The following is an 11589-nucleotide window of genomic DNA, read 5'->3' on the forward strand; positions in this document are numbered from 1 at the left end:
GCCTTGTCCCATACCCTCTCTGTTGGTCAGCCTTGTCCCATACCCTCTCTGTTGGTTAGCCTTGTCCCATACCCCTTCTGTTGGCAGTGGTGGAAAAAGTACCACATTGTCATACTTGAGTAAAAGTAAAGATACCGTAATAGAAAATGACTCAAGTAAAAGTGAAATTCACCCAGTAAAAGTCCAAAAGTGTTTGGTTTTAAAAGTACTTAAGTATCAAAAGTAAATGTAATTACTAAAATATATTTAGTTATAATCATAAATAATTTCAAATTCCTTGTATTTAAGCAAACCAGACGGCACAAATGTCTTGTTTTTAATTTACGGAGAGCCAGGGGCACACTCCAACACTCAGACATCATTTACAAACAAAGCATTTGTGTTTAGTGAGTCTGCCAGATCAGAAGTAGTAGGAATGACCAGGGATGTTCTAGTTAAGTGCGTGAATTGAACCATTTTCCTGTCCTGCTAAGCATTCAAAATGTAACAAGTACTTTTAGGTTAGTCACATGTAGTGTAGACAACTCTAGGCTACAGTGCAACCAGGGGAACAGAGTTCCAGGTGCAACATCATTGACAGGAGTGAAAATGATGGACATGAATTCAGTATACTCCAGACTACTAATAGTTGCTCTGGGATTATTACCAGAACACATTGAACAAAGAATCAGACGTTTCCCCCCCCACACAACAGAATTCACACCGTGTCTCTGAATGTTTCTTAAGAGATCTTTTATTGCCAGATGTTCATACATACAGTTGTTGTTAGAGGGGCGAAGACGCAAGAAAAGCTCACCGAGTCTGGATGTGCTTGTGTCCAAGTCCCACACTGACTTACAGTACAGCAGTGGGGGAGAATGAGATAATATAGCCAATCACAGAAAACATGGGGCTTGCATCCCAAATGGCACCCTATTCCCTACACAGTGCACTACTTTTGGACTCTATGGGTCCTGGTTAAAAAAGAAAGAAGAAGAAGTAGTGCACTCTATAGGGATAGGGTGCCATCTGGGACACACCCCATGTTTTATTGAGTGCAATGTGATGAAAGGCTGCTGTAGGTTCCATAGGAGTACTAGGGACTGAAGCATTACAGATCATTTCAGATTGAGCCCACATATGCAGTGTTTACCATGAATGCAGTCTATGCTAATGCTGGAACATTTTCAATCACGCTAAAAACGCTAAACTTCAGCGATACAGATTGAATCCAGTCCGAGGTGGTTACATCGACCACTCCGTCTATCCTAATGTGTTTCAAGTCATGTGCAGAGGAAAAACAATAAAACATAACAAATGCTAAGCCTCTGAGCATTCAAATCAAATGAATCTCCCTTTATCCATAACATAACGTGACACGCCACATCTGTAGACATTTTTTAAACCCATTCATGGTTTGGTTTTCACTTAAATGACCATTTCCATAGAATAACACTGCTTTGTTTAACCTATAATACACTATTCTATACAAAATACCAACATGTGAAAGACATAAAACACATCGTTGTGACATTTACATCATCTTACAGCATTCTTCCCCCATTATTACTTTACATGTACTCAGAGTTACAATACTCAAAATGACCATCTGAGAAGAAGGCTGAAAGAATATACTTTCTCACTGTTAATGTTCTGGTTTTCCTCAATGAAAGACGCATGCTACAAATGGTGTATAAGGTGCTGGATAGTTTCATACCAAATTGTAAGTTCTCCTTGAGAAAGACATATACTTGTAGGTGTGTGACTGTTTTGTTGTGGCTTGTGTTGCTGCAAGCATATATTCTTTCATGTTTAGTCAACAATGGCTGTTTCCATCACAGTGAATGTTTGTGACTGTGTAGAATCATCATACAACTCTCTACACAATTCCAAATGTAAACTGGAATTATGCACTTTAAAAAACTAGCTATCTAGCTGACTGTAACCACTACACCTCAATAAAAGTCAACAGTGTAGGAACGTTCAGATATACTATATGCCCTAATTCTACATTAAGGCAAATGGAAACAACTAATATCTTTTTATAGAACATTTTTTGTGACAAAACTGCTAAAATGGAAATATTGTCATTAGACAATTAGCTGTAACCCTAGTTTAGTTGTGATTCAAAATAAAACTGCAATGCGCAAATGGAAGAGAACTGTTTCCAAGACAATAAGCCATGGAACATAGTACTGAAATGTATTAATGTAGGAAAGAATGAAAACAGGAAGTCACAGCTGTTGAATTGACCTAAGGAGGAAGTCCTTCCATTACACACAGTAACATTTTCTGTAACAAATATCTCCCTGAACATTACTGAATAAATAGACTTGTCTATAAAAGGCACTCATTCAGTTGAAGCTCATATCGTTTTTCTATAATAACCAATTATTAATCTCGTACTTTTTTAAACAATTCTTAAACGTTGCCTAACTCTTTGACACAGAGAGGAAAGAGAGAGTACGTAAATGTAACTAGTGTAAATATATCTCCCTGTCAGTTCTAACACTGCTAAATGACTTAAATGTAAATGTAAATGTAACACTCCACAATAAGTATGTCTCCACCACAGAAGAAGGCTTTGCAGCGAACAACAGCAGGAGCTTTGCGTAACACTGGTGTCATGCATGCAACACGTGTGTAATTGTAGGTACTAGGCAGGCCTTTAGGCTAAAGCTGGAACATGTATGTTGTAGGCAGGCCTATAGGTTAAAGCTGTAACATTCACTACGTGTGATTGACAGACGTCAGTCTGTCTGGACCCAGTAGCATCGTCCCTTCTGTACACTTGTCAGCTCACAGACTGTTCTCACCAAAGTTAATGACTCTGATATGTGTTTTTTAAAAGTGGAAACCAGTAATTCAATTGTATGTAGTAAATGATACCCTCCCTCTTAACACATCATGGTGTGTCCTCTTGGAATTCCAGTTTGTTCCATCTGTATAAAATCCAACTGAATCAACAACATGCAAAATTGGAAACATTTTAGTTTGCAAAAGTCAACGGAATCTGTTCACTTTTCCTCTAAAATTAGAGTGTATAATCAGTTGTGCTACTGTTTCATTATTGGTTCTGTCTGGGGGATTCTTTCATTCATCTGATATCTGATTGGTACATCAGTGTGTGTCAAGGATTTCCCCTTCCTTTCCTCTAAACATCCAACTTCTACATCCAGTGCAAATATTCCTTCTCTGAGCACCTTTTTCTCACGCATTAAAGTATTTTAAAACCACAAAAACTACCACAGTAGTATAGTAGAACAAAACAGCCTGTGGACACAGACATTTTTTTTTTATATAAACAAAAATTGTTCGAACTAAAAATACTGTATGACACCAAGCCCAACACACATGCTCATCATAAGTGGGGATAGATAACATCAATGCTAACGTCTTTAACATCAATGCTAACTTCTTTAACATCAATGCTAACTTCTTTAGCATCAATGTTAACTTATTTAGCATCAATGCTAACTTCTTTAGCGTCAATGCTAACTTCTTTACTATTCAACTCCGAGGCCTTTTTGGTTCAGACACAAGTCCACAGTGATTCAAGCACTCGCATGCCCCTCCCTTTAGAAGTCCTGAGGCTAAATGTCTTCTGTGTAGGTAAGTCTCAGTTTGTATCTTTCAGTCATAGGGTGAATCTCAATTGAGGAAAAGGTTAGGGAGGACGAACCTCAGTTCTAGTCCTCCAATGCCTTGTGTAGACAGGTGAGGATAGAAGACACGAGGAATCAAGAAAATACAACTGAGATTCACCACTAGTCATGTGGTCACTGTGGGCTTCATCAAGTGATTAAGACTTACAGTTGGGATGTGAGCTGTTCCTCAAAGGCCTCAGCCTCATATTCAAAGGTTAGGAGAAACAACTGATTGGAACAACACCATTAAGAAACACTCAAGTCGGCACAGCAGCATAGTGTAGTGGTTTGGATGCTGAACTTTACCTGAGTGTGTGTGTGTGGAGCTGAGTCAGCTGGATCACTGAACCCCTTTAACTGCCCCTATACTAATACCACTGTTCCACTGAAAACCATCTATTATTCTGGATGAGGACCATATTCCTCATGGTCTCTTCCTGAACATTGTTTACCATCTTAACCAGGTGGAACACAGTGTCACAGCTCCCTGCAAAAACCACAGACAGGAAGGTGAGCTACAGTCATCATAAAGCTGAACCAGGGGAAAGACCAAGCGAAGCTATGGTGCAGCGGTTGACTGGCTGGCTGGATGAGCAGGGGTTAGAGGTCAGGGGTCAGTGAAGGGCGGGGCGGGCGGTAAGAGGGTTTCCCAGGTGTCTGTGTGTGCTGTGCTGCCGGATCCAGCTCTACTTCTCTTCCTGTCACACAGCCATCTCTGAACCACTGGACAACCCCAAGGCATTGGCCTCCTCTGGCGTCAGACCGTTTTTCAGTGTTCTTCTCACTGTAGAGAGGAAGAGGGCAGGGAGACGAAGAGAGACAGAGAGATACAGAGAGAGCGAGAGAGAGAGAAACAGAAACAGAGAGCGAGAGAGAGAGACAGAGAAAGAGAGAGACAGAGAGAGCGAGAGAGAAACAGAGAGCGAGAGAGAGAGACAGAGAAAGAGAGAGAAAGAGAGAGAGAGCGAGAAACAGAGAGCGAGAGAGAGACAGAGAAAGAGAGAGAGAGAGAGAGAGAGAAAGAGATAAAGAAAGAAATAGAGAGACAGACAGACAGACAGACAGACAGACAGACAGAGCGAGAGACAGAGAGAGAGAGACAGAGAGAGAGAGACAGAGAGAGAGAGAGAGAGAGAGAGAGAGAGAGAGAGAGAGAGAGAGAGAGAGAGAGAGAGATTAACCTGGAGAAGAGTCCCCTAAGCAAGCTGGTCCTGGGGCTCTGTTCACAAACACAAACACACCCTACAGAGCCTCAGGACAGCAGCACAATTAGACCCAAACAAATCATGAGAAAACAAAAAGATAATTACTTGACACATTGGAAAGAATTAACAAAAAAATAGAGCAAACTAGAATGCTATTTGGCCCTACACAGAGAGTACACATCGGCAGAATACCTGACCACTGTGACTGACCCAAAATTAAGGAAAGCTTTGACTATGTACAGACTCAGTGAGCATAGCCTTGCTATTGAGAAAGGCCGCCGTAGGCAGACATGGCTCTCAAGAGAAGACAGGCTATGTGCTCACTGCCCACAAAATGAGGTGGAAACTGAGCTGCACTTCCTAACCTCCTGCCCAATGTATGACCATATTAGAGACACATATTTCTCTCAGATTACACAGATCCACAAAGAATTCGAAAACAAATCCAATTTTGAAAAACTCCCATATCCACTGGGTGAAAATCCACAGTGTGCCATCACAGCAGCAAGATTTGTGACCTGTTGCCACGAGAAAAGGGCAACCAGTGAAGAACACACACAGTAAATACAACCCATATTTATGCTTATTTATTTTATCTCGTGTCCTTTACCATTTGTACATTGTTAAAACACTTTATTTATATATAATATGACATTTGTAATGTCTTTATTGTTTTGAAACTTCTCTATGTGTAATGTTCACTGTTAATTTTTATTGTTTATTTCACTTTATATATTCACATTATATATTATCTACCTCACTTGCTTTGGCAATGTTAACACATGTTTCTCATGCCAATAAAGCCCTTGAATTGAATTGAATTGAGAGAGACAGACAGGCAGAGACAGAGAGACAGAGACAGAGAGAGAGAGAGAGAGAGAGAGAGAGAGAGAGAGAGAGACAGAGAGACAGAGAGAGAGAGAGACAGAGAGACAGAGAGAGAGAGAGAGAGAGAGAGAGAGAGAGAGAGAGAGAGAGAGAACACACACCATTGTAGATACAACCCATATCTATGCTTATTTATTTTATCTTGTGTCCTTTACCATTTGTACATGGTTAAAACACTGTATATATATAATATGACATTTGTAATGTCTTTATTGTTTTGAAACTTCTGTATGTGTGATGTTCACTGTTCATTTTTATTGTTTATTTCACTTTATATATTCACTTCATATATCATCTACCTTACTTGCTTTGGCAACGTTAACACGTTTCCCATGCCAATAAAGCCCTTGAATTGAATTGAATTGAGAGAGACAGAGAGAGAGAGAGCCAGAGACAGAGACAGAGAGAGAGAGAGACAGAGAGGGACAGAGACAGACAGAGAGAGAGAGAGCCAGAGACAGAGACAGAGAGAGAGAGTGAGAGAGAGAGAGAGAGAGAGAGAGAGAGAGAGAGAGAGAGAGAGAGAGAGACAGAGACAGAGACAGAGACAGACAGAGAGAGACAGAGAGAGACAGAGACAGACAGAGAGACAGAGAGAGAGAGAGAGAGAGAGAGAGAGAGAGAGAGAGAGAGAGAGAGAGAGAGAGACATGAAGAGGTTTAAATAGAACTGGATGTATTTACTGTAGCACTGTGTTGTGGAACTGTATCACTCAGGTGATGGTGGAAAATAAGATAGTGTGCATTAACACTGACAGAAAGTCCACTATCAGATGTCGGGGGCAGTTCAACCTTTGGCCACACCACACCCAAAGCTAATGTAAGGATACTGTAAAAAGAAAAGTTGCAAATCTGATGTCAAACAAAGGCTACTCTTACTTCAAATATTTTGTTACTGTAAAAAAAGCCCTCTGACTCACGTGACTTGCGGTTGGCTCTGGACCTCTTCCTCTCGCGAGGCTCTGTCCGTGTCCTGGGCCCCTGAGTGGCTGACTTGACGATGCGCTCCATGATCTCATCTGCAGCGTCTGTCTCTGTGCAATTAGGTGGGTCTTCAATCACTGATGAGCCCCAAGGACCCACACGGCCTAGGAGAGAAGACAAGGAGAGAAGGAGAGAAGACAAGGAGAGAAAAGAAGGAGAGAATGAGAGACGAGAACGAGTGAAGACAAGGAGAGAAGAGAAGGAGAGAAAACAAGACGAGAAGTAGAGAAGACAAGGAGAGAAGGAGAGAAGACAAGGAGAGAAGAGAAGGAGAGAAAACAAGAAGAGAAGTAGAGAAGACAAGGAGAGAAGAGAAGGAGAAAAGTCAAGGAGAGAAGAGAAGGAGAGAAGAAGAGACGAGAAGGAGAGACGAGAAGGAGAGACGAGAAGGAGAGACGAGAAGGGGAGACGAGAAGGGGAGACGAGAACGAGAGAAGACAAGGAGAGAAGAGAAGGAGAGAAAACAAGAAGAGAAGTAGAGAAGACAAGGAGAGAAAGAGAAGGAGAGAAGAGAAGGAGAGAGGTCAAGGAGAGAAGAGAAGGAGAGAAGGAGAGAAGAGAAGGACAGACAGAATCAACCTCAGGTGTAGTAGAGCTGGGGTTGTAATTTTTTTTTTGAAAGTCCAGAGGTTTCCCTTTTTTACAGGAGTTGTGTGAAGGTGGTGGTCTGTCAGACTGACCTGGCCTGCTGGCTCTGGTGCGTGTACGTAGGCCTGGCACGGTGGACGCTCCACTGTCACTGCAGCCCTGCAAGCTGCTCTTCAGCACTGCCTTCATGTTCTCATGCTCCGCTGCATCCTCTGCGTACTGCAGACCCTGCGTCAGCACGCCCTCCTGGCTTACAGGCCCCGGGGCGCTACCGCCAAACTTTCCACCCTGTGGGGTGGATTAGGAGAGAAGAGCTAGGTTAGAGATGAAACTTGCTAAATCTATCTATGAAAATGGTTCAATTAGTCATCATGCTCTGGCACCATTAAGAGCACTCAATTAGAAAACCTCTAGAAAACAACAACATATAAATCCATTCTGAGTTAATCACAGTTCTTTACAGTATTCTCCTGACCAACAGCATGGGAGCTATATTTAAATGGTCACATGCTGCATGCACTTTTAAAAATTGTATCCCACAAATAGAAGCCATATTTATTTAGTATCCGTAACAAACAAACAACAAACAAACAAACCAACAACACCCCCCACTGCCCACAAAAACACAATGTCAAAAAAACATTCACCACAGGTCTTTGTCATAACTTATTAGTCATAAGTTAACATTACTTAGACCTAACTTATCAGCACTATGTGACGACCGTCTTATGAACCTTTACATCACATACAGTTAAGTAAAACCTAACCATCTGTATTGAAACCTGCTGATTTCTTCCCTGTTGACGGTGATCGCCATCTTGGTTCCATTATAGAACAAACAGAGCTGTGTAAGCTGATCCTGGTCAGCAGAGTCAGGCTTCATCCCAAATGGAGACCAGGACTCTGGTCAAAAGAAGTACACTATACTATACTATATAAGGAATAGGGTGGCATTTAGGACTCAGCCTCTCATGTGGACCCCATTGTTTTTTAAGAGATGAATCTCTGGTTCTCATGAGGTCTACTACCCAGGATAAGGTTCTATCAGGAAGTGCTTGTCTGTGGATTCTGACCCCCTGAGGTCTGGTTTGAGTTTGGACTAACCTGCTTCCCTTGTCTGTGGACTTGCAGTGAACAGAACATCCATAGCTTTATCCAAACCCTAACCCTTAACCTAACCTCAAACCCCTATCCCTAACCCTTAACCTAACCTCAAACCCCTATCCCTAACCCTAACCCTTAACCTAACCTCAAACCCCTATCCCTAACCCTAACCCTTAACCTAACCTCAAACCCCTATCCCTAAACCTTAACCTAACCTCAAACCCCTATTTCTAACCCTTAACCTAACCTCAAACCCCTATTTCTAACCTAAACCTTAACCTAACCTCAAACCCCTATTTCTAACCCTAAACCTAACCTAACCTCAAACCCCTATTTCTAACCCTTAACCTAACCTCAAACCCCTATTTCTAACCCTTAACCTAACCTCAAACCCCTATTTCTAACCCTTAACCTAACCTCAAACCCCTATTTCTAACCCTTAACCTAACCTCAAACCCCTATTTCTAACCCTAAACCTTAACCTAACCTCAAACCCCTATTTCTAACCCTTAACCTAACCTCAAACCCCTATTTCTAACCCGAACCCTTAACCTAACCTCAAACCCCTATTTCTAACCCTAAACCTTAACCTAACCTCAAACCCCTATTTCTAACCCTTAACCTAACCTCAAACCCCTATTTCTAACCCTAAACCTTAACCTAACCTCAAACCCCTATTTCTAACCCTTAACCTAACCTCAAACCCCTATTTCTAACCCTAACCCTTAACCTAACCTCAAACCCCTATTTCTAACCCGAACCCTTAACCTAACCTCAAACCCCTATTTCTAACCCTAAACCTTAACCTAACCTCAAACCCCTATTTCTAACCCTAACCCTTAACCTAACCTCAAACCCCTATTTCTAACCCTTAACCTAACCTCAAACCCCTATTTCTAACCCTAACCTAACCTCAAACCCCTATTTCTAACCCTTAACCTAACCTCAAACCCCTATTTCTAACCTGAACCCTTAACCTAACCTCAAACCCCTATTTCCCTAACCCTTAACCTAACCTCAAACCCCTATTTCTAACCCTTAACCTAACCTCAAACCCCTATTTCTAACCCCTTAACCTAACCTCAAACCCCTATTTCTAACCTGAACCCTTAACCTAACCTCAAACCCCTATTTCTAACCCGAAACCCTTTAACCTAACCTCAAACCCCTATTTCTAACCCTAAACCTAACCTAACCTCAAACCCCTATCCCTAAACCTTAACCTAACCTCAAACCCCTATTTCTAACCCTAAACCTAACCTAACCTCAAACCCCTATTTCTAACCCTAAACCCCAAACCTAACCTCAAACCCCTATTTCTAACCCTTTAACCTAACCTCAAACCCCTATTTCTAACCTCAAACCCTTAACCTAACCTCAAACCCCTATTTCTAACCCTAAACCTTAACCTAACCTCAAACCCCTATTTCTAACCTTAACCTAACCTCAAACCCCTATTTCCCTAACCCTTAACCTAACCTCAAACCCCTATTTCTAACCCTTAACCTAACCTCAAACCCCTAAACCCTTAACCTAACCTCAAACCCCTATTTCTAACCCTAACCCTTAACCTAACCTCAAACCCCTATTTCTAACCCTTAACCTAACCTCAAACCCCTATTTCTAACCCTAACCCTTAACCTAACCTCAAACCCCTATTTCTAACCCTAAACCTTAACCTAACCTCAAACCCCTATTTCTAACCCTAACCTTAACCTAACCTCAAACCCCTATTTCTAACCCTAAACCTTAACCTAACCTCAAACCCCTATTTCTAACCCTAAACCTTAACCTAACCTCAAACCCCTAAACCCTCCTTAACCTAACCTCCTATTTCTAACCCTTAACCTAACCTCAAACCCCTATTTCTAACCCTAAACCTTAACCTAACCTCAAACCCCTATTTCTAACCCGAACCCTTAACCTAACCTCAAACCCCTATTTCTAACCCTAAACCTTAACCTAACCTCAAACCCCTATTTCTAACCCTAAACCTTAACCTAACCTCAAACCCCTATTTCTAACCCTCAAACCTTAACCTAACCTCAAACCCCTATTTCTAACCCTAAACCTTAACCTAACCTCAAACCCCTATTTCTAACCCTAAACCTTAACCTAACCTCAAACCCCTATTTCTAACCCTTAACCTAACCTCAAACCCCTATTTCTAACCCTTAACCTAACCTCAAACCCCTATTTCTAACCCTAACCCTTAACCTAACCTCAAACCCCTATTTCTAACCCTAAACCTTAACCTAACCTCAAACCCCTATTTCTAACCCTAAACCTTAACCTAACCTCAAACCCCTATTTCTAACCCTAACCCTTAACCTAACCTCAAACCCCTATTTCTAACCCGAACCCTTAACCTAACCTCAAACCCCTATTTCTAACCCTAACCTCAAACCCCTATTTCTAACCCTTAACCTAACCTCAAACCCCTATTTCTAACCCTAAACCTTAACCTAACCTCAAACCCCTATTTCTAACCCTAACCCTTAACCTAACCTCAAACCCCTATTTCTAACCCTTAACCTAACCTCAAACCCCTATTTCTAACCCTAAACCTTAACCTAACCCCTCAAACCCCTATTTCTAACCCTATTTCTAACCCTTAACCTAACCTCAAACCCCTATTTCTAACCCTAAACCTTAACCTAACCTCAAACCCCTATTTCTAACCCTTAACCTAACCTCAAACCCCTATTTCTAACCCCAACCCTTAACCTAACCTCAAACCCCTATTTCTAACCCTTAACCTAACCTCAAACCCCTATTTCTACCTTAACCTAACCTCAAACCCCTATTTCTAACCCTAAACCTTAACCTAACCTCAAACCCCTATTTCTAACCCTAACCCTTAACCTAACCTCAAACCCCTATTTCTAACCCGACCCTTAACCTAACCTCAAACCCCTATTTCTAACCCTAAACCTTAACCTAACCTCAAACCCCTATTTCTAACCCTAAACCTTAACCTAACCTCAAACCCCTATTTCTAACCCTAACCCTTAACCTAACCTCAAACCCATATTTCTAACCCTTAACCTAACCTCAAACCCCTATTTCTAACCCTAAACCTTAACCTAACCTCAAACCCCTATTTCTAACCCTAACCTTAACCTAACCTCAAACCCCTATTTCTAACCCTAAAACCTAACCTCAAACCCCTATTTCTAACCCTAACCCTTAACC

General features: G+C 41.6%; 1 protein-coding gene across 1 annotated transcript; it reads right to left on the reverse strand.

Annotated features, from left to right (window-relative positions):
• Window positions 1-2952: 2952 nt before the first annotated feature.
• LOC135519825 (FH1/FH2 domain-containing protein 3-like) lies at window positions 2953-8107 on the reverse strand. The gene is made up of 4 exons (XM_064945036.1): window positions 8096-8107; window positions 7383-7578; window positions 6639-6806; window positions 2953-4410 (listed from the first exon to the last, which is right to left on the reverse strand). The coding sequence occupies exons 1-4, from the start codon at window positions 8105-8107 to the stop codon at window positions 4328-4330; spliced, it is 459 nt and encodes a 152-aa protein (XP_064801108.1). The 3' UTR covers window positions 2953-4327.
• Window positions 8108-11589: the final 3482 nt, after the last annotated feature.

This window comes from Oncorhynchus masou, chromosome 29 (assembly GCF_036934945.1).
Source record: "Oncorhynchus masou masou isolate Uvic2021 chromosome 29, UVic_Omas_1.1, whole genome shotgun sequence".
NCBI classification, from domain to species: Eukaryota; Metazoa; Chordata; class Actinopteri; order Salmoniformes; family Salmonidae; genus Oncorhynchus; species Oncorhynchus masou.